The sequence below is a fragment of the Microtus pennsylvanicus genome, chromosome 8 (assembly GCF_037038515.1).
Source record: "Microtus pennsylvanicus isolate mMicPen1 chromosome 8, mMicPen1.hap1, whole genome shotgun sequence".
NCBI lineage: Eukaryota > Metazoa > Chordata > Mammalia > Rodentia > Cricetidae > Microtus > Microtus pennsylvanicus.
Window position 1 is genome coordinate 111,271,974 of NC_134586.1, and position 24,622 is coordinate 111,296,595.

A 24,622-nucleotide genomic window follows, 5' to 3' on the forward strand; every position below is an offset into this window, starting at 1 on the left:
TGTACTCCTGTTTCTGGGCTTCCTTCTTCCTCTTTTTTTCCATCTGGTTCCCTGGCCTATTAGATAATTCCAGCCACATGCAGAGAACATCTTTTTCCTTGGAAACACTCTCATAGACACACCCAGAAACATACTTCAACAGTCTCCTAAATGTTTCCTAATCTAAGCATGTTGACCATGGAAACAACATAACTAATTATGTCAAAACTAACACACACAGCACAGAAGACTTTAGTATGGCTGAGGAATATGAAAAAAATGTCTAAACGGTTTTCCTTAGTAGACGGGGTTCCTGAAGAGATTCAGAAACTGTCCAGGGTCTGTGAGATGGCTTGGCAGGGAAGAACCCTTGCTGTTGCAAGCCGAATGGCCTGAGTTAGATCCCCAGAACCCACATCAAAAGTCAGAGGCAGTGGTGTGCATCTCTAATCCCAGTACTCCTATGGCCACATGAGAGGTGAAGACAGCATTATATTCCAGAAGCTTGTGGGCCAGCTACCCTGTTATACACAGCCCTGCCACAGAAACATGAGAGACCCTGCTTCAAAAAAACTGGGAGAACTGACTCCTTAAAGTTGTCCTCTGACCTGCACTTAAACACTATGGTTTGCATAACTCCACACAGCAGGAGTGATGCAGGTGGGTCTTCTTTCTATTTGTTGCTTTCATTGGTTAATTAATAAAGAAACTGCTTGGCCTGATAGGTAAGAACATAGGTGGGTGAAGTAGACAGAACAGAATGCTGGGAAGAAGAAAAGTGAGTCAGACGCCATAGCTCTCCTCTCCAAGATGGATGCAGGTTAGAACCTTCCCAGTAAGCCACCACCTCGTGGTGCTACACAGATTACTAGATATGGGTTAAAGCAAGATATGAGAGTTAGCCAAGAAGAGGCTAGATATAATTGGCCAGGCAGTGTTTAAAAGAATACAATTTGTGTGTTATTATTTAAGGTGTAAAGCTAACCATGCAGGAGCCAGGTGGGATGAAAAGCAGACCTGCTCACCTTGTCACTACACAGGAGGAATAAATAAATGTAATTTTTTAAGAAAAAGACGTATAAAATTAAAAGAATTAGTGATCTTTGGTATCGGCAATAAAATATTAGGCATGAGAGGAAGAATAAATAAGAAATTGGCAGGGGCTGGAGAGATGGCTCAGTAGTTAAGAGCATTGTCTGTTCTTCCAAAGGTCCTGAGTTCAATTCCCGGCAACCACATGGTGGCTCACAACCATCTGTAAAGAGGTCTGGTGCCCTCTTCTGATGGAGGCATTACTTTCATTGGTTAATAAAGAAACTGCCTTGGCCCATTTGATAGGCCAGCCCTTAGGTGGGTGGAGTAGACAGAACAGAATGCTGGGAGGAAGTGAGGGAATCACCATGCCTCTCCTCTCTGGGTCAGATGTGATGAAACCAGCCGCCAGGTCAGACATGCTGAATCTTTCCCAGTAAGCCACCACCTCGTGGTGCTACACAGATTATTAGAAATGGGTTAAGCAAGATATGAGAATTAGCCAAAAAGAGGCTGAAACTAATGGGCCAGGCAGTATTTGAATGAATACAATTTGTGTGTTGTTATTTCAGGGCATAAGCTAGCCGGTGGCTGTGAGCTGGGAGGCGAAAAGCAGGCCCGCAGCTCCTTCTACATTCTTCTGGCATGCAGACATGCACACAGATAGAATATTGCATACATAATAAATAAATATTTTTAAAAAAGAAATTGGCAGAGAAGCAAAGGTCCATTATATACAGGAAGACGCTGTAGCTTGTCTTTCAAGGTGATGGATGGACAAATGGTGATGTGTTGAGCAATAGAAGAATAGGCTGGGCTTCTCTTTACACAGGTCTTTAGAAGTCAGAAGATGACACAGCAACAGCTAATGCACCCACCGTTCATTTGTCCACTCCAGGTAGCATGCTGCTGAGCAGTCCAGCTCTGCTGACTAAGCCACCACCAGGACCCTGCATAATACAGTCCAACCAGAAAGCTGAGTCTGCCCATGCCTTCTCTGATTTATGTGGCTGTATTACACCCAGGTTACAAACCATCCCTGAATTCAGAAAGAAACGTTCCACTGCTTGCTTATAAGTAGTCAAGCTGGAATTTTAACCTATTATGCTTCCAAGAGACCCATAAATTGTCCTTGGTTAATATTCCTGAATGAAGCTACTTTCTCCAAGCAGAAAAATACGTGACAACAGCTAATAAAATAGATTAAATTCTTGATCATCACACCTCAAATCTGCAAAGATTATTCATAATCCAGGATTAAAATGTCCCCAAAATTACTAAAGGAAGAAAGCACAGTTCATACTTAGCTACGTCTACCTCAAAACCAAATATCAGATTCTTTCTGAGTTTTGCCTGTATTTAGTTACTAAATTGTATGTATTATGTGGAAAAAATAAGAAAACTACCAAAAATTCACATTTTAATGTTAATTATTTATACCAAAATTAAAAGCAAACTTTCTAAAAGACCTTGAATAAGTGTTATAAACGATCTGATATGTTCAAAAAGCAGAACAAGTTGTCCCCCACAGTCATCACTGTAAACTCTCAAAATAGTTTAAAATACTTTGACTGCAGTCACTGTACCCATCCTCCTCCACACTGTACCCATCCTCCTCCACACTTTACCCATATTCGTCCACACTGTACCCATCCTCCACACTTTACCCATAATCGTCCACACTGTACCCATCCTCCTCCACACTTTACCCATCATCGTCCACACTGTACCCATCCTCCTCCACACTGTACCCATCATCATCATCCTCCACACTGTACCCATCCTCCTCCACACAGTACCCATCATCCTCCTCCACACTGTACCCATCATCATCCTCCTCCACACTGTACCCATCATCCTCCTCCACACTGTACCCATCATCATCCTCCTCCACACTGTACCCATCATCCTCCTCCACACTGTACCCATCCTCCTCCACACTGTACCCATCATCATCATCCTCCACACTGTACCCATCCTCCTCCACACTGTACCCATCATCCTCCTCCACACTGTACCCATCATCATCCTCCACACTGTACCCATCCTCCTCCACACTGTACCCATCATCCTCCTCCACACTGTACCCATCCTCCTCCACACTTTACCCATCATCCTCCACACTGTACCCATCATCATCATCTTCACTGTAACCATCATCATCCTCCACACTGTACCCATCATCATCCTCCTCCACACTGTACCCATCATCCTCCTCCACACTTTACCCATCATCCTCCTCCACACTGTACCCATCATCCTCCTCCACACTGTACCCATCGTCATCATCCTCCACACTGTACCCATCATCATCCTCCACACTGTACCCATCCTCCTCCACACTTTACCCATCATCGTCCACACTGTACCCATCCTCCTCCACACTGTACCCATCCTCCTCCTCCACACTGTACCCATCATCATCCTCCTCACTGTACCCATCATCATCCTCCACACTGTACCCATCATCATCATCCTCACTGTACCCATCATCATCCTCCACACTGTACCCATCATCATCCTCCACACTGTACCCATCATCATCCTCCTCCACACTGTACCCATCATCATCATCTTCACTGTACCCATCATCATCCTCCTCCACACTGTACCCATCATCATCCTCCACACTGTACCCATCATCATCCTCCTCCACACTGTACCCATCATCCTCCTCCTCACTGTACCCATCATCATCCTCCACACTGTACCCATCATCATCCTCCACACTGTACCCATCATCATCCTCCACACTGTACCCATCATCCTCCTCCACACTGTACCCATCATCATCCTCCACACTGTACCCATCATCCTCCTCCACACTGTACCCATCATCATCATCCTCCACACTGTACCCATCATCATCCTCCACACTGTACCCATCATCCTCCTCCACACTGTACCCATCATCATCATCCTCCACACTGTACCCATCATCATCCTCCACACTGTACCCATCATCATCCTCCACACTGTACCCATCATCATCATCCTCCACACTGTACCCATCATCATCATCTTCACTGTACCCATCATCATCCTCCACACTGTACCCATCATCATCCTCCTCCACACTGTACCCATCATCCTCCTCCACACTGTACCCATCATCCTCCTCCACACTGTACCCATCATCCTCCTCCTCCACACTGTACCCATCATCATCCTCCACACTGTACCCATCATCATCATCATCTTCACTGTACCCATCATCATCCTCCACACTGTACCCATCATCTTCCTCCACACTGTACCCATCATCATCCTCCACACTGTACCCATCATCATCCTCCACACTGTACCCATCCTCCTCCTCCTCCACACTGTACCCATCATCATCATCCTCCACACTGTACCCATCATCATCCTCCACACTGTACCCATCGTCATCATCCTCCACACTGTACCCATCCTCCTCCACACTGTACCCATCATCATCCTCCACACTGTACCCATCATCATCCTACTCCACACTGTACCCATCATCATCATCCTCCACACTGTACCCATCATCATCATCCTCCACACTGTACCCATCATCATCATCCTCCACACTGTACCCATCATCATCCTCCACACTGTACCCATCATCCTCCTCCACACTGTACCCATCATCATCCTCCTCCACACTGTACCCATCATCATCCTCCTCCACACTGTACCCATCATCATCCTCCTCCACACTGTACCCATCATCATCATCCTCCACACTGTACCCATCATCATCATCCTCCACACTGTACCCATCATCATCATCCTCCACACTGTACCCATCATCATCATCCTCCACACTGTACCCATCATCCTCCACACTGTACCCATCATCATCCTCCTCCACACTTTACCCATCATCATCTGCCACACTGTACCCATCATCATCATCCTCCTCCACACTGTACCCATCATCATCCTCCTCCACACTTTACCCATCATCATCCTCCACACTGTACCCATCATCCTCCTCCATACTGTACCTTTCCTCCTCCTCACTGTACCCCATCTTTCTCCTAGCTGGAATAGTTGGAGGAGGAGCATGCAGTTCAATGCTTGCCTGGCATCTGCCAGGCCCCTGCTGAGATCCCAGTAATGTAAGAGGCAGAGAGAGAAGAGAGGAAAAGGAATGAGGGGGAAGGGGAAGAAGTCAAGAAAGGAAGGAGAGAGAAAGGAAAATGGAGGAAAGGAAGAAGCAAGAAGAAAAGGCATGGAAAATAAAGGAAAAAGAAATTTTAATATTCTGAACATAAAATGTCAGATAGTTCTCAACTGTCCACTCTACTGACTATGAGTGGACTAGGGATGAGTTCTATCTGAGCACGAGGTTTCATTTTCTATAAAACACTAAACTGGATAAATGGAATTACCTGTAAGAGTTTATGTTTGTAAAGAGAAAATGAAATTGTCTTTGATTTTAATGTAATACTTTATTAATTCTTTAAGAATTTCATACAATATTTTTATCATACTCACCTCGTCTCTCTTCCCCAAGTCAAACCGACATGTGAAACTCAACATGATACCACAAAAAAAGAAACAATTTTCTATGGAAAAAATAACCATACATTATTCTGATTCATCTTTTACCTCAAAAGAAAAGCCTAGAAAATCTAACCACAGGCCACCACCTATTTCCTCTATCAAGAAGATGAACACAGAACTCTACCTTCTCTGATGCAGGGGGACTGCTGGGCTCCTCGGTGCTCCTCAGTTGCTTTCTGGAGTCACTTCCATGCATCCTGTCTTTAAGGCCGGGAAGCTGCCCGTCAAGCATGTGCTGATGGAGAGGGCCCTGGAGACCCTGGAGGAAAGGACCACCATGCAGATTCTGAGTCATGTTTGCTGAGACACCGAGGACGGGCTCCAAGCTAGACTCTGCTAGACTGACGTGAGGCGCAAACCCCACACCGGGAAGGCCGAGGTACTGAGAGCTTTCCTGTGGCCTCAGCAAAGCTTCCGGCATGGTCCTATGCTCATTTCCAGGGACCCCACGCCTATCTGTGGTAGCATTTTCCAAGTGTTTCCTATCTACCGGAGCGGAATGCAGAATGGTGGGCTGTAGCAGCACAGGGTCCAGTCTGTGCGACTTTTCGGGAGCCGCTGGAAGAGAGCACGGGTGCAATGGTGGAATGCTGCTCGGTATTATTGAAGGCTGCCCGAGTTGTTGCAGGACTTGCTGGAATGGGTGCTGGAGAATATCTGTTCTTCCAGAAGTCTGTGTCACCATAACAGGTACATTAACTTTGTAAAGGTGACCTTAAAAAGGAGAAAACAAAATGGTAAGTATAATGTGTTTCTCTTCGTTTTGTGGGCAGTGTGTGTGTGCTCACAGACCCCAGAGAAGGACATCGGTGTCCCAAGTTATCACTCTCTCTGCCTCATTCCTTGAGGCAGGAGCTAGGCTGGCAACCAGAAAGTCCTATGATCCTCCTGTCTTTGTTCTGCACAGCACTGGCTTTTTCATAAGTGATAGGGATTCGAACTCAGGTCCTCAGGCTTGCTTTCCATGGCTTGCTCTACCCACCTTCCTACAGAACAAGGAACCACCATCCCAGGGATAGAACCACCAACCATGGACCTCCCCCACTGATCACTAAATGAGAAAAATGCCTTACAGGTGAATCTCAAGGAGGGATTTCCTCAGTTGAGGCTCTTTCCTCTGATACTCTAGCCTGTGTCAAGTTGGCACAAAACAGTACACACGCTTTCACTTTATATTTGCTAAAACTGAGGTGCACAGGACAGCAAGCTGCCTCAGAGTGGCATTCCATCATTGCATCTGTGCTCTCTTCAAGCGGCTCCTGAGGAGGAACCCTCCCGGACTCATGAGGTGGAAGGAAAGAACCAACAGACACAAGGTGTCCTCTGACGTCCCTACACACGTATCCCCACTCCCACAGATACACACACAAGGTGTCCTCTGACCTCCCTACACACATATCCTCACCCCCACAAATACACAAATAAAGAAAACCTAGTTTTGCATTTTGTTATTTTTTTAAGGTTCACTTTTGCACATGAGTGTGTGTATTCTACAGCACAGATGTATGTGCACATGTGCATGCAGCACTCATGTGCGTCAGAAGAGGGCAGCAGAGCCCCTGGTCCTGGAGTTAGGGATGGCTGTGAACTACCGGGTGGATGCTGGAAACTGGACCCAGATCTGCTGGAGGAATAAGCACTCTTAACCACTGAGCCATCTCTCCAGCCCCTAATTTTATATTTTTAATTAAAAAGAATTAAATTAAACTAGTTAACTTGAATTGAATTTGAATTTATACTAAGTCTCTAATTCTTAGGAAAAAGAACTGGGAATGGCAGACCCAGCTTAGTTTATTCTGTGGTGACTGCTTTCCTAACAATCACAACTGCTATTTAATTTTTTCTACTTTAAACATTTTATTAGAGGTTCCTATCCCCTCTAGCGTACAGTTTACTAAAACTCACAAAACCTTTCAGGAAGTATGGGGTGGTTAAAGGTTGACACAATCAAAATACATGAGAAATTCTCAAGAGCAAATACTTTTTAAAAGCTCACATAACTTAATGTCCATGCTGAAATGAGTATCTTTAGAATAGCTCTCACCAGACGCAGTCTGCAGGGTCACGCCTGCTGGAACATGGATTGGATAGCCAGGAAAGGCCAAATTTGCTCCACAGCTGGGGGTGTTCTAGACACAACAGATGTTTGTTAGAACGTTAAAAAAGGACCAGAATTATGTCTTTTGCCACACTATCACAGAAAGTCAAAAATATGATTCTCTAGACCATAGTTTGACTACACTTAATATTTAAGGCTGGGCAGGAGAGATGACTCAGTGGTTAAGAGCACTGGCTGCTCTTCCAGAGGACCCAGGTTCAATTCTCAGCACCCACATGGCACCTCATAAGTGTCTGTAATTCCAGTTGCAGAGAATCCGATACCCTCACACAGACAAATGTACCCTTAAAATAAAAGATAAATAAACATTTAAGGCTAAGTAATGGGTTCTCTAACTGAGCAGCGTGTTAACATTTGGTTCATATCGTTCCAGCAAGAGGAGTTCCACTGCAATAGTTAGCCATGAGGCCAGTAAATCGTAATGACTAAAATGGACATCCTCCCATAACACTGGTCCAGGGCACAGCTATGCCTGGACCACTGGTTCTCAGAGGCCAAGTGTAAAAGTCATAGTTTGCAAGGATCTTCCAGATTCTAAATTGGTCTTTAGCTGCATTTAAGTATATATAATAGTTCATTTATACTATATAATTTTATATAATTAAATCTAGGATTTCTAAAACCCACTAAATTGAGACAAAGAAACATTTTTGTCTATCAGAGCTGCAAAAACGTAAGAGATACGTGTGAACTAAAGTTCCTGAAATGGCAAATCACTTTCAAAGATTATGCAAACTGATTGGCTATCTAGAACTTCGTTATTATAGAGAGTTGTAATGGAGCAGATTGAGAGCCAAAATTATTCTGGAATTTGTTTAGTCCCCGTAAAAACCATGTATCAGTCACCTATGTGTCTGATCTAACATCTTCTAACTGGCATTTTGAGTCTTTGGAATCTATAAAAAGGTCCCTAGCTTTCCCAACCCAGAAGCCAGGACTGTCTTCAAATACCTCTAAAACCTAGGATGGAGATGTCACTTCTTTGCTGTGGCCTGCGAGCCTGATGTCCATCGTGTATTTACTAAGCACATGTGTGGTTTTGTTTGTGATTATCAAAGCTCACATAAACATTTCTGTGATAGACACATCATTCACAGCAGCCTGAACCCATGTTCTGAGGCTGTGGTCACTCTTCCCCCCTTAAACAAGAGCTATGCTCTACTTTGGCATAAGCAACATGCAGTGTTGCTGAGGGTGTGGTAAAAACTGCTTTTCTCAGATACTATTTATATAGAATGCACACTGACTAGGACAACTCTCTGGAAGGACAAGTTTGCAAATGTCAAAATGAAAAACATGCATGCTTGTGTCTCAAAAATTCAACCTCTAGGAATTTATCTGATTATCTCATAAAGAGACATGTGCAAATATAACAAATAAAATTCTATATTAGAAGGCGGAAAACAGAAAATTAGAAAAATGTCCACCAATGAACTATTGCTTAGCTACTACAGCGGATCTTACTTTACCAGCAAAGAGAGCTCTTCTTAGTCAAGGAGAGGACCATGAGAAGAAAGCAGAAAGAGGAAGGAGAAAGGAAGAGAAGAAGGGAGGGGAGGAAAAGGAGAAGAAGAGAAGATTACAGGAACAGCCAAGAGAGCAATTTTACTGTTTACACATTCAGGAAATAAGTGATTCCATTCTAAACAACTACAATGATTATCTTCGGGGAATAGGCTCTTTCAGGATTTGCTTTATAAATGTGTTTTCACTTTTGACAGAATAGTATTCTGCAATCAAGGAAAAGGAGGATGTCTCCATAAATTTCAAACACTGAGACATCCCATTGGTCTCCTATCAAAACAGAGTCATTCTCAAGAAAACCCTCACAGGGTGTTATCTTAATGAGTAAAGGTGAATGGCTGCCTGCAAGGCCTCACACCGTGGAAAGGAAGTCCGTGGACCTAAAGATGGCGTGAAATAGATCGTGGATTCTTACCATCAGTGCCATGGAAGAGAAGGAAATGTGGAAAAGTGTGCCTATCTAAAAGCTCCTCGATTTTCCATAAATACTATAAAAAACATATAATTTTATTACCTGCCTCCAAGTCCTTGAGAAGGTGAAACAGCTTTTACTTTTATCAAAGTAAAAACAAGCAAAAACACTTAAACACAATGAAAAGTATCAGATGACTCTACTATTGAAGAAAAGAAAACCAGGGAAAAGCTTTCCCCTTCAGAGGCACCAGGTATGAAGGTACACCGCACATTAAATCCCCACACTCTGTAGTTACCCCGTGAGGCTAATGGCTGTAGGAGACCAGGGTACGTGGAGACCCATTTGCTACAGGGCTCCTCAGGTGTTCCAAGCCTAGAAACTACTGCTGACCCTTCTGGTTTTCCACATCTCCACTCAAGCCGAGGGCTGAGAACTACACCTGACCTCAACCTTCTGCCACCCTTCAATGAAGAGACAAGCTACATACCAGGTCTTCTGGTGTGAAACTTGGGAGATGTCTACCAGCAGGGATAAGCAGCGATGCTACATGGAAAATAAGATGGGACACGGCCATTAGAACTTACCTCTTTACATGGCCACATATAGATTATTTTATTTCTAATATAATAGTATTGGATTAATTTTTTTCTTGTACTATACTCTGACCACAGTCAGTTGTAAATTACTTTTTAAACATATTCTCAATTAGTCATTCTAGGCCAAGCCAAATTCTAAACTTATGGTTCCCTCCGAAGGGGAAAGCACTGAACTGTATTTTTCCAGACAACGTTAAAGACTTTACAACAAAATTACTTGAAGTTATCAAAGCCAAATATCTCATTAAAATACAGCAGACTGTACATCATAATGAAACATCCAGATTGTCTTCAGTAGTCAGAGAGGCTCTAAGTCTCCACGATAACTTTTCCCAGGGAAAGAATAATATTAGAACATTTATAAGAGATGATACTATTGATAAAAAGCATGCAAGCAGAGACAAACACCAACAATGAATAAAGAAAATGTGGTAAGTAGGTGGGAAAATGGTTCAATGGTTAAGTGCACGTGCTATTCTTCCCAGAGACTGAGTTCGAGTCCTACTAGGCCCTATCAGGTGGCTCGCCTGTAACTCCAGGTCCAGAGGGAGTTGGCATCTCTGAACTCTCTGGGACCCACACTCATGTGCATATCCATATTCACATACAGACACAGGCACATACTAATAAATTTTTGAAGGAAAATGTGCTACATGTGCCCAAAGGAATTTTAAAAGAAAAATGAAATCATGACATTTGCAAGGAAATGTTCAGAGCTGCAAGTCCTTACGTGACACATCCTTACATGACACACAAAGCCACTCAGAATGACAGATAGCTCATGATCTCTAGCCTGTGAAACCTGCATTTAAAACTGTGAGAATGTGTATCCATGGCATGAGATGTATCTCTGTGTGAGGACACTAGACGGGGGACCAGGCCTGAGGAACAGGAGAGCTTCCTGGGGAAGGGGGAAGAGAGGCTAATAGATATGACATGACAAGGGAAGGAAGGTCTATGGTGAGGGGAAGGGAGCCAGCAGAGGAGAGGCCAGGGAGGAGAGAACTACAACAAAGATGATGACACACTCACCCGTGAAAGTGCCAGAATATGGCTTGCTACTTTGAATGCTAATTTAAAAATAATTTATAAAAACCATGCCATTTCACTTTTAATAAAAGGAGAAGATTTTAGTGTGCTTATGCAGCCATGTGTGTACTGAGGGTGATGATATTAATTCTGACTCTTTTCCACATACTGCACTAAGGAAAATCGCCCCAAGGTGTGTTTTTGATGCTAGGATGGCTCCATCACACACAACAAATAGCTCAATAGAGCACTTTTCCCCAAGCCAGCCATCCTCCCCACACTAACAGAAGTGGGGCTATGACTGATGGCTAATGAAGCTCACGATTATTTTTATCCTCTACTCATCTAAGGCTTTGCTTATTAGCAGGCATTCTCTTAGAAAAGCCAAATGAAAGAGAACTGGAGTGGCAGGAACTCAATGGTATTAGTCATAATTAGCTGGAGAGAGCAAAGCTGATGCTGCCCTAGCTTAAGCCCCGCTCTTGAGAATAGAAAACGGTTCTTCAGCATCTGAAGCCCAAGAAAAGCCAGCAGTGACCTTTTTCTCGCAAGCCCCTTGTAATAAATCCTAAAGGACAATTCTCCATGTTTAAAAGAATCAACAAAGCTGAGAACTGCTAACACTTTTCCATAGACATCAGAATGAAAGCAGACCTTAACTTTAATATAGGTTCACAAGCTCTATCTCTATCATTAAACTTGGCCTGAAAATTTAAAATACTCAAACTCATTTCATAACCAAGTAACTTTTCATTAACTATGTATCTTAAATGAAGTATTATAATTTAAGATTTCATAGATGTGTTCTAGGAACATTAAATTCAAAATAATAGATTTTATAATAATAGCAAGAATTCAATTCTACAAGTATAATATAAAGCTGACATAAACTAGCCAGCACAGCACATAATTAAAAAATTCAGTATGTGGCCATTTTCTTCTTAAAAACATGGGTATTTCCTGACAATGTAACTGAAACAGTCCCCAAAGTCACCAGAAGGGCCAGGGTAGACATTCCTCTTGATCTCAGTTCAGGCAGAGTTTACATTTAAACATCCTATAGTTTAGGAGTTCTAATCTCAAAGAAACATCCCATCACTTACTTGATGTTCCGTGATTAGCACACACTAGATACAGGTGTTGTGTATGTGCATGGGGCACAGTGTGATTCTTGAGCCACTACATTTTAATCAATAGTTTTCAAATGCAGTAAGTTAAGATACTACCCTCCAATTCAACTACTACAATCCTGTCTCATAAAACAAAAGAAAAAAAAAGGAAGGAAGGAAGGGAAGAAAGGAGGGAGGGAGGGAGGGAGGGAGGGAGGGAGGGAGGAAGAAGGAAAAGATGGAAGGAAAGAAGGAAGGAAGGAAATGTGCTTGACAAAGCCTTCTTTTTAACAGTGTGTGTGTGTGTGTGTGTGTGTGTGTGCGCGCGCGTGCACACATGCATACCATACAATACATGTGGCGGTCAGAAGACCACTTGTAAAAGTCAGTCATCTCATTCTACCACATGGATTCTAGGGATTGAACTCAGTTCAAAAGGTTTGGTGGCAAACACCATGACCTGTTAGGCCATCTGGTTGACCCTCTGTATCCTTTCTTGATTAAAGCAAACAAAGGAGCCAGCCAGCTAGCTCAGCAGGAACAGGCACTTAGGGCACAACCCTGACTACCTGAGTTTGATCTGTGGAACCCACCCAAAAAAAGCTAGATGTGATAGCATAATCTGTAATCATAAAACTCTTGTAGCAAATGAGAGGTGGAGACATGAATAACAACAACAACAATAATAATCCACAAGCTTAGAAGCAAGCTAGCATGTCAAAAACAAGAACGTCCCTGCCACAGGTGGATAAAGAAAAACAACCTGAAACTCCTAAAATTTGTCTTCTGACCTACACACACTTCAAAAAACACACACGCACACTCATACATGTATACATTGTGCACACACAGATACATTAATAAGTAAATTTTTTAAACTCAACAACTTATAGACAAAAAACATCTTCTCAAGATAATAAAGACTATGGGGACTGGAGAAATGGCCCAACACTAAGAGTGCTTGCTGCTCTTCCCGAGGACCTGAGTTTAGTCCCCATCACCCATACCAGATGACTCCCTACAGCCTTTACCCCTAGCTCCCCAGGACAGACGCCCTCTGCAGGCACCTGCACTCACATGCTTATTCCCATAGAGACATACAAGCAATGAAAAATAAACAATAAGTTGCTTAATGACCATGACAACCTACAGCTGACATCATAACAGGGGGATGGAAAAGCTTTCCCTCCAAGATCTTCCATACGATAAGGGGCCAACTCTTGCCATTACTGCTCAATAGTGAAGCAGGCATTCTAGAAATATTATAGAAGAAAAAGACATAAAAAGCATACGAACCAGAAATGTGAGGGCAAAAAATTATCTCAATTTGCAAATGGTATGAAACTATACACAGAAAACAACAGAGTCCACAAAAGAACTAATAAGTGAGCTCAGTAAAGTTTTAGATTCAAACCAATCTTTAAAAGTCAGTTGTATTTCTGAATAAAAACAACCTATCTGGAAAAGAAATCAAAATGTGACAGTGTCTAAAAAAAACAAAATACTTATGAATAAATTTAACCAAGATGGTAAAAGATTTGTATCTCTAATAAAAAAAAGCTTTTTAAAATGAAATCAGAGAAGATAAGACACACAGTGAGTCTGTCAAAGAAGGGAGGGGAGGAATGGGAGTTAGAAGGGAGGAAGAAAAGAAGGAAAAGGAGGGAGGCCAAGGGAGAGGGACAGATTATTGATTTAAGCAGACAGAAATAAAAGACACTTCTATCCATGGACTGATTAAAGTAACTGATATTGTTAAAATGTCCATACTACCCAAAGCGACATCTAAATGTTATGCAATCTCTATCAAGATTCCAATGATACCATTTAAGAAATAGAAAAAAAAATCTAAAATTTTCAAGCAGGCCATAAATAAACCTCAATAACCAAGGCAATCCAGGGAAAACAAAGCCAAGGCTGGGTTGATGGTTCAGCGGGTAAAAAGAAAACATGAGGACTTGGGCTTGGAGCCTGAGCACTCACCTGAAAGCCAGACATGACAAATGTGCATGCAGGCCCAAAGCCACTGTGGTGAAACAGGAGGCAGGGGCAGGAGAGTCCCCTGAAGGTCATGTGCCAGCTAGCCTGGCATACACAGTAGCAATGAAGTCCTCTGTCATACAAGGTTGAAGATCAAGACCAACACCTGAGGTTACCCTCTGACATCCATGCCTCCATGATGACCTGCTCATGAATGTGCACACACACACACAAGACTAAAACAGAATCGGGGCCTCACATTTCCTACTGTAAGATTGTACTATAAAGCCAGGCACAGTCCATGTGAAACAAAGAAGATTGCTTAAAACCAGGAGGAAAAAGAAATTCAAGAACAGCCTGCGCCCTGGCTTAAAAAAGTATTTTTAAAATATTTTAAAAGTATTTTTACTTTTAAAAAAATACTATTGCAAATCTATAGGAACTGAAACAGCATGCTGATGACATAAAAACTTATAAGCTAAGGACTGAGGAGATAACCGTGTAAAAGCCAGGAGGTCTGTAGTAATAAGGGCGGCGGGGCTGCGTCCCCAACACCCCAGCCGCCTGCCCGGCTAGCTCAGTCGGTAGAGCATGAGACTCTTAATCTCAGGGTGGTGGGTTCGAGCCCCACGTTGGGTACCATTTGTAGTAATAAGGGTGGCGGGGCTGCGTCCCCAACACCCCAGCAGCCTGCTCGGCTAGCTTATGTCCCGAAATAATTACACAGACACTGTATTCATTTAATCACTGCTTGGCTCATTTCTACCTAGCCTCTTCTAGGCTAACTCTTGCACCTGGACTAGCCCATTTCTTATCATCTGTATACTTTTAATCCCAGTGCTGGATAGGGCAGAGAAGGGGGATCCTTAGAGCTTGCCGGCCAATGACTGTAACACACACACACACACACAGGGAGAGAGACTAGATCATTGGGGGAAGTTTATAGAGATGTAAAATAAATTCAAACATGTTTGATCAACTAATTTCCAACCAAGACACTTAAGAGACAGGGTAAAGAACCATCTCTTCAAAAACTGGTGTTGGATTTCTCAAAATATTGATTCGCTACATAAATTTTGAAAACTATTTCCTTTTGTGCCCTGATTATTACACCTCACATGCTTTTCTTCTGAGACACACTCCTCCTCTCACAGGGAACCTGGCAGTATATGGATATAATTAATTGGAACAGACAGCGTATTTCCCAGACATTAGAGGCCATTATTTCAGTGTTGAATACCGGATATATCTCTTGTATGTTGTAGGAAATACTTAAGTTTTATCTAAGCTTCCAGGATGATTTGGCATTTTATAAGATTCCCTTTATTCATCTTTAGTGTCACGAGATTAGAGATCTATAGGAATCCTCTTATCCTGATTGATATTCTCTCCCATGACCACCCAAGCATTGATGCAGCAATGAATGGGGATAACAGTATTTCACAGTTCACACCAGGACTTAAGATTGGGATACATTACCCTATGCCTTTAGTTAAAGTTTTTGGGACTGTTTCCAACTATGAACTCACTTCCTTCAATAAACATGAACCAATTCAGAAAAAAAAAGATCCTTGGAAAACTAAATCTTCACATGTAAAATAACAACACTGAACCTGTCTCTTATGCCACACACACATACAAATTAACTCGCATGCAAAATGAATAGAAGACCTAAACATTAGACCTGAGCCCTAACACTCCCAGAAGAAGACAAAAGGGGGAATACCTTGACATTAGCCTTTACGCTGCCATCACGAAAGTTTAGACTATACAAGAATAAGTGGGACTTTAGTTACTTAGACTTTATCACTAGGACAAATATGGAGAAGAAACAAGATGGACTGATGTGGTTCACCATTTCAATCCACTGTGTTAAGACTGAAGTGAGGCTAGCAGCGATGGCAGAGAGGACATGATGGAACAGATCTCCTCCCTCATTTGCAACCAGGACACAAAGGGTAAGCCTGCGTGAGAGCTACCTCCTCCTGACTCTTCAACCCTCCTTGGGGCTCTGGCCTCTGGGTGGGATGCTGTGCACACCCAGGATGGACATTAAGCGTTTCTGAGGATGCCCAAGCTGATACAGCCAGAGCGGGTTCCAGTCATCCCCAAGCATTCTCTCTCTGTGCAGTCAAGCTGACACAGAAGATTAACTGTGACAGGACTACAACAAAAGAATTCTGCACAGCAAGAGGATCTGTCAACAAAACGGCAACATGCAGCTGAAAAAACATCTCCGAGCCACCTATCTGATAAATATGGAAAGAAGTCAGGAGTAGAAAAACAAGTCAGTTTTAAAATGAGCAAAATATCTGGACAGATGGTTTCCAGGAGAACATAAAAATGGTCATTAGATATTTAAAGAGGCACTTGCCACTGCTGCTCATGGGAAAAAAACAAATGAAAGGGCTGAAAGGTGGGGTGTAGGGCACTGGGGGTGGTCTGACTACCACACACAAGGTCTAGATTTTATTACCAGCACGGAACGTTTTAGAACGTTTTAGAAGATACACGTGACCCCTGTAAGGTGTAAGGTGTAAGGGGTGATGACGATGATACAGAGAAAAGGTCACTTAGATGGTCTCAGACTCGCGTCTTTGCCCTTCTGCTGGGATGACACTGTGATACCCCACCTAGCTCCTAGGCTTTCTAGCTTTATAAAAATGAAAAAACAAGCAACATAAGCAGTCTATAAGCCTATGTGGACTGTTTCTCAGATTCTAACAGTGAGATTCTGTACACCACACTACAACATGGATGAACCTAGATGACTCCACACTAAATGAAATATGCCAGACACCAGAAAAATTCTTGGTATTCTCATGTATGTTTAGACTCTAAAAAAGGAAAAAGGATCCAGGGAGATGGCTCAGTAAGCAACTTGTCACGGAGACGGACAACTGAGTTTGGTCCTTTGAAACATGGCGGAAGGAAAGAACTGACTCCTAAGGCATGTCCCTTGACTCCTACATGTGTACACTAGCATATATGTGCCTGTACACACACACATGCACGCACACACACACATATACACACATGTTACGTCAAGATTTTTTATATTAAAAGAAAACCTGCTGTGATCAAGAATAAAATGGGGGTTGCCAGATGCAGGGGAGCAAGACCTGAGGCTTGGTCAGTGTGTCTGGCATCTACAGGGGAAACATGCAACACATTACTCTTCAATATTTGAGGGTTTGTTGGCAGTGTAGGTTTGAGATTTTTGCCACACTTTTTTTTAATGACTAACTCAAAGATGATAGACACTCTAATTTACATAACCTACAGCAACACTATGTATATCATAACATTATGCTGCCCAGTTTAAAAAAATAGAATAAAGTTTAAGTCAAAAATAGGTATGGGGGGTGCTAGAGAGATGGCTCAGAGGTTAAGAGCATTGCCTGCTCTTACAAAGGTCCTGAGTTCAATTCCCAGCAACCACATGTATACATAATAAATAAATAAATAAATAAATAAATAAATATTAAAAAAAATAGGTATGGGGTCCAGGGAGGGGGCTCAAAAGACAAAGGTGCTTACTGCACAAGTCTGAAAACCGAATTCAATAACCAGAACCTATGTGAGGGTCGATAGAAAGAACGGAGTGCACAAAGTTGTTCTCAGACCTCCATATACTCAAGTGTGCATGCACACACATGCACACACCAAGAATAACAACAACAACAGTAATAACAAGACCAAATGTTAAGTAGTTACCACACTGGCCAGGCTTCTTCTGTGGATTTTAAAATTGGCCCCACCCTTGCAGAGCAGGTGCCTATCTACTGAGCCACCTCCCAAACAAAATCCATATTTTAAAGAGCTCTTTGGGGTGCTCAGTTACTAAGAGTGTAAAGAAACCCCGTGATTTAAAAAAAGTGTTGAAAACTGATAACACAGGCTGTTCCTAAGAAGTGAATAATACAGCCAAAAAATATATAACAAAGGAAAAACGGGCTTTAAAAACAGAGTTGTCGGAGGGAAATGACTTACTCAATTATGGATTTTGTTTGAGCTCGTTATCAAAAGAGATAAAAAAGATTGCAGCAGTTTAAGTTATTTTAATCAGGCTTTTTAAAGCATACCATGAGAAGACACAATTAAGAAGTACTTCAATTTTATGAGGCTATTTATTTGGAAGGGTAACCAGAAATGAAGACAGACAAGGACGGGGTCTGTAGCACGCCTTTCTTCTTCAGCCTCTGCATTGTAAATTTTCAAGGAAGAGAATAAGAAAAACTATCTTATTTTAAATGTAATTATTCCTATTATTCTAACTTCCGAGACAGAATAAAAAAAAAAAATGAGGTGCCAAGGGAAAACTAGCTAGAGTCAGGCTTTGTCGGGCTAGCTGTGGTTTACATCACTGGTAATATTGCCATCTTCTGGGCAAAATCGAGTATTGCAATTCTAAATGACAAGAAAAATGAGAAGTTTTTGGTAAGAGACACTGAAATATTTCTCCCTCCTTACGCATCACACCCACTAGCCAACCTCAGGTAAAAACCTTCAGGGCTATGTGACCGGGAAACGGAGACGCCTTAGCCTTGCATGGCCCGGTCTCAGAAGCTGGGGCAGAGGGTAACGTAGGTCCAGGCCAGCCTGGGCAATAACAGTGAGCTCAAGCACAGGTTCCTGCCCGCCACAATAAATAAATAAATAAATAAATAAATAAATAAATAAATAAATAAATAAATAAATAAAAATGTGTGTGTGTGTGCATGTGTGTGTATGTGTGTGTGTTGAGACTTGCAAAAGTAGAGTGTGAAATAAAAGCACAGCTAAAAAAACAATCACTGATAAAATAATGTTTCCACATGTCAGCTTCACACTGAAACTCCTGTGCATGTGTGATATACATGGTGTGTGCACAAGTGCATGTGGTATGTGTGCTGGATATGCAGGTGTGTATGGTCTATACATACTGTATGACAGTGCATGTGTGTATGCAATGTATATGTATATGCGGCACTGTGCATGTGTATGGTGGGTGTGTGGTACATGCATGTGTGGTGTATGTGTGTGATAATGTATATGTGGTATATGCGTGTCTGGTTGGTGTTTGTGTGTGGTAGCTGCATATACATGTATGTGGATCATATGCATTATATGCACATGTGCGTATACTTGCACAGGCTACTCTCTGCCTCATACCTTTTGAGTCAGAGTCTCTCCCTCAATGTGCAGCAAAATTGGAGACCAGCAAGCTACAACAGTCCTCTGTCTACCCCTCACAGCTCTGGGGTTAACAGATGCCTGCAAGGTCACAGGCAGGTCTTTGCATGGGTGTAGGATCAAATTTCAGGTCTCAAGCTTGAATGGCAAGTGCCCTGACCACTAAACCATCTCCTCGGTCCTCCTATGACTGACCCTCACAGAGCAATATCATATTTTACGGTTTAGTAAGATAAACTCTGTGCTTGATAACTCAACATTTGCTAATTTATTTCTTTTTCTTTTTCTTTCCTTTTGGTATTTCGAGACAGGATTTCTCTGTGTAGTCTTGGCTGTCCCGGAACTCAATCTGTAGACCAGGCTGTCCTCGAACTCACAGAACTCCACCTGCCTCTGCCTCTGCCTCTGGAATTAAAGGCATGTGCCATCACCACCCGGCCCAATTTATTTCATTTTTATAGTTGCCATCATACTTCAACTATTCTTAAATGGAAGAGGTGAGGCAAGAGAAGAAGACACCAGAAGGGAAAAGATGCCTCATCCCAGAGTTCAGTTGAAACCTCTTGCCAGCTGAGAATCAAGAAACGCAGCAAAGGAGCTGGAGAGATGGCTCAGAGCCTAAAAGGCCTGGCTGCTCTTCCAGAGAACCCAGGTTCCATTCCCAACATCCACGTGGCAGCACACGACCATCTGGAACTCCAGTCCAGGAGACATGATGCCCTCTTTTGAGCGGTATGTAGGCATGAATGCAGGCAAAACACCCATGCTCATAAAATAAAAATAAATAAGTAGAAAAACACTATGGCTCAGGAACTGGGTCTGGGAAGAGGGCTGCAGGCACCATGCAGATGGTGGCCAGAAGTTCCTGAAAGAGCCATGCAGTAGGCCAAGGCCATGGATGGAGAAGATAAGGCACTGGGTGTGGGGGAGGGAATGGAAGAAAAGAGAAGCCAACAGCAAAGGCAGCAGGGAAGGATGTTGGCCACAGGAGGAATCAAGAAATCTGGTTGTGCCTAGACGAGGTGACCTTGTCCACTCCTGTCCACATCTGGACACTGTGGCATCACATCTTTTTGCTACCTATTGCTAGAATGAAGTGCTGTCTTTGAGCATGCTGGACACTGTAATACATTTGGTAAAACTAAATAAGTAATAATCATAAGGTAAATCCAATCTCAGATCCTGCCAGCACCTGCTGTTCATCTTTGCTGTTCTGAATGCTGTGTCACCTTGAATTAAACTCATCTGAAAGAATATGTATGTGTGTACATATATGTATGTGTATGTATGTGCATGCACATACGTATATAAACACACACATGCACACACACGGTCTTTTAATGACCTCACTCTGCTTCAAACTGCCCCACTCTAAAACCCCTTCCTGCATGAAGCCGAGGATCCCACTCTACCTGAATTGAGGTCCCTAACAGAGGTTCTCAGCCACTGTGCGTGGTGGTGCATGGCTGAGTCCACTGTGCGTGGAGGCGCATGGCTGAGTCCACTGTGCGTAGGTGCATGGCTGAGTCCACTGTGCGTGGCGGTGCATGGCTGAGTCCACTGTGTGTGGAGGTGCATGGCTCAGTCCACTGTGTGTGGAGGTGCATGGCTCAGTCCACTGTGCGTGGCGGTGCATGGCTCAGTCCACTGTGTGTGGAGGCGCATGGCTCAGTCCACTGTGTGTGGAGGCGCATGGCTCAGTCCCACTGTGCGTGGCGGTGCATGGCTCAGTCCACTGTGCGTGGCGGTGCATGGCTCAGTCCACTGTGCGTGGCGGTGCATGGCTGAGTCCACTGTGTGGAGGTGCATGGCTCAGTCCACTGTGCGTGGCGGTGCATGGCTCAGTCCACTGTGTGTGGCGGTGCATGGCTCAGTCCACTGTGTGTGGAGGTGCATCGCTTAGTCCACTGTGTGTAAAGGAGCATCGTTCAGTCCCTGTCCCTGTTGCCACTGACTGAACCATTTTTTCTTCATCATGGCAGACATGATTATCATAAGAATTTCCCCAAACATGATACAAATCAGAAAAGAAGTCAAACTTTCATGGTTTGCTGATGATATGATAGTTTACATAAGCAACCCCAAAAATTCTACTGAGGAACTTCTACAACTCAAATACTTTGGGTAATATAGCAGGATACAAGATTAAATCAAAAAATCAGTAGCCCTCTTTTACACAGATGATAAATGAGCCGAGAAAGAAATCAGAGAAACATCACCCTTCACAATAGCCCCAAATAACATAAAATGTCTCAGAGTAACTCTAACCAAACAAGTGGAAGACTTGTATGACAAGAACTTTAAATCTTTGATGACAGAAATTGAAGAAGACACCAGAAAATGAAAAGCTCTCTCCCATACTCTTGAGTAGGCAGGATTAAGATGGTAAAAATGGTGATCTTACCAATTCCCAGCAAAATTCTTCACAGACCTCAAAAGAACAATACTCAACTTCATATGGAAAAGCAAAAAAAAAAAAAAAAAAAAACAAAAAAACAACCAAGGATAGCCAAAACAGCCCTGTTTTGGAGGCATTACCTTCCCCGACTTCAAACTCCACTACAGAACTACAGTACTGAAAACAGCCTGGTATTGCCATAAGAACAGACAAGAGGACCAATGGAACCAAATTGAAGACCTGGATATCAATCCACACACCTTCAAACACCTAATATTTGACAAAGAAGCGAAAAATATCAAATAGAAAAAAAAAGAAAGCATATTCAACAAATGGTGCTGGCATAACTGGATATCAACATGTAGAAGAATGAAAATAGACCCGTATCTATCACCATGCACAAAACTCATGTCCAAATGGATCAAAGACCTCAACATAAAACCAACCACACTGAAACTCATAGAAGAGAAAGTAAGTAGGAAGTACACTTGAATGCATTGGAACAGGAGACCACTTTCTAAATATAACCTAATAAATAGGACCTCCTTGAAACTGAGAAGCTTCCGTAAGGCAAAGGACATGGTCAACAAGACAAAATGACAGCCTACAGAATGGGAAAAGATCTTCACTAACCCCACATCAGACAGAGGGCTGATCTCCAAAATATACAAAGAACCCTTTTGGTCATCAAAAGAACAAATAATTCAATTTTTAAAATGGGGTACAGACCTAAACAGAGAACTCTCAACAGAGGATTCTAAAATGGCTAAAAGACACTTAAGAAAATGCTCAACATCCTCAGCCATCAAAGAAAGGCAAATCAAAACAACTCTGAGACTCCATCTTACACCTGTAAGAATGACCAAGATCAAAAACACTGATGACAACTTATGCTGGGGAGGATATGGGGTAAAGGGAACATTCCTGCATTGCTGGTGGGAGTGCAAGCTGGTACAGCTGCTTTTAATTTCAATATGGTGATTTCTCAGAAAATTATGAAACAATCTACCTCAAGACCCAGAAATACTACTTTTGAATATATACCCAAAGGATGCTCAATTGTACCACAAGATCATGTGCTCAACTATGTTTATAGCTGCATTGTTTGTCATAGCCAGAACCTGGAAACAACCTAAATGCCCCTCACCTGAAGAAAACATGGTACATTTACACAATAGCGTACTGCACAGCAGAAAAAAATAATTACATCTTGAAATCTGTGGGCAAATGGATGGAGCTAGGAAACATCATATTGAGTGAGGTAACCCAGACCCAGAAAGACAATTATCATATGTATTCACTCAAAGTAGTTTTTAGACATAAAGCAAAAAAAAAAAGTCTACAATTCACAATCCCAGAGAACCTAAATAACAAAGAGGACCCTGAGAGAGGCATACATGGATCTAATGTACATGTAGAAAAAGACAAGATCTCCTGAGTAAATTGGGAGCATGGAGACCATGGGAAAGGGTAGAAAGGTAGGGGAGAGGAAAAAAGGGAAGTGGATAAAAATATATAGCTCAATAAAAAACAATAAAAAATAAATAAATAATAATAAAATATAAAAATAAAACAGAATATCCCCAAACATACAAAGAATAATCTACTTATTAATGTCAATCTAGTCAAATATCACCCTTCATTCTTACAAACCCTATTCTACTCAACTTTAATTAAACTGATAAACTCTATTGTATGTTCATGCCTAGATATATGTACTCATAAACTCTATTGTGTGTACATGCCCAGACATATGTACTCAAGCAGCCTAGGGATTATAGGAATCGGAAAGAAGTGGAATAAAGAAAGGCTGGAGGGATTAGTGTCTGTTTGGTCTTTTATTAGTCTTTACCAGTTTAAATTACACACATAAATCTGGGCAAAAATTTTCCTTAAAAGCAAGATTTAGTAAATCCAAGAATAAAATAAAATAAAATCATATAGTTACTCCCTTGCTACTACTTTAATAGTGAAAACTATACGGTAGCCTGAATTATCTCCATACTGTTTTTATTCTGTTTTGTTCCAGTGCAATAATAGATTTGTTAACGTGCACAGAAGGGAGGGGAAGCGGGGAGAGGAGAGCAAGCAAACACGAGCATTCAGGCACCTACCTTTCTCCCTGTTGCCTCAGCAGTGATATCTGGAACACTCCTCACAACACGCAGTCCACTTCTCAGAAATAGTAATGGATACTGTAAACCTATCAACTACGTCATTGTTTCTCTAGAGTAAGGGGTTATGAAAACTAGCTTTAACAATGTGAGTTTTTAAAATAAGCATGGGTACTGTGTCCATCTAATCAAATCATCTAAAAGTGAGACCTTCTCTACTTTAAGAACATTAATTATCGGCCGGGCGGTGGTGGCGCACGCCTTTAATCCCAGCACTCGGGAGGCAGAGGCAGGCGGATCTCTGTGAGTTCGAGGCCAGCCTGGTCTACAAGAGCTAGTTCCAGGACAGGAACCAAAGCCACAGAGAAACCCTGTCTCGAAAAATCAAAAAAAAAAAAAAAAGAACATTAATTATCCAGACTAAAAAAAAATTAGTACCAAATAGGAATTCATTCTGAAAACATAATAATCTTTGACTAGTTCTCACCAACCTGTTGACTGCAGTGTTGGTAAAGCCTGTGGCAGCTGAAGCGTAAACACAGACGAGTGGACACTATTTCTGAAGAAGTCCTCTGTCGCTTTAGATTGTAAAACTTTGGTTTCCCAGAGCTAA

The 24,622-nt window shown here is 42.3% G+C and overlaps 1 protein-coding gene across 2 annotated transcripts in view; it reads right to left on the reverse strand.

Annotated features, from left to right (window-relative positions):
• Positions 1–24,622, reverse strand: part of Gtf2a1l (general transcription factor IIA subunit 1 like) — a 41,554-nt gene that overhangs the window by 14,360 nt on the left and 2,572 nt on the right. For both annotated transcript variants that reach the window (XM_075982118.1, XM_075982117.1), the window contains 4 exons: positions 24,501–24,618; positions 10,096–10,151; positions 7,595–7,679; positions 5,675–6,264 (listed from right to left, as the gene is read on the reverse strand). In XM_075982118.1, coding sequence (XP_075838233.1) covers positions 5,675–6,264; positions 7,595–7,679; positions 10,096–10,151; positions 24,501–24,618 — 849 coding nt within the window. The remainder of the gene's footprint in view (positions 1–5,674; positions 6,265–7,594; positions 7,680–10,095; positions 10,152–24,500; positions 24,619–24,622) is intronic.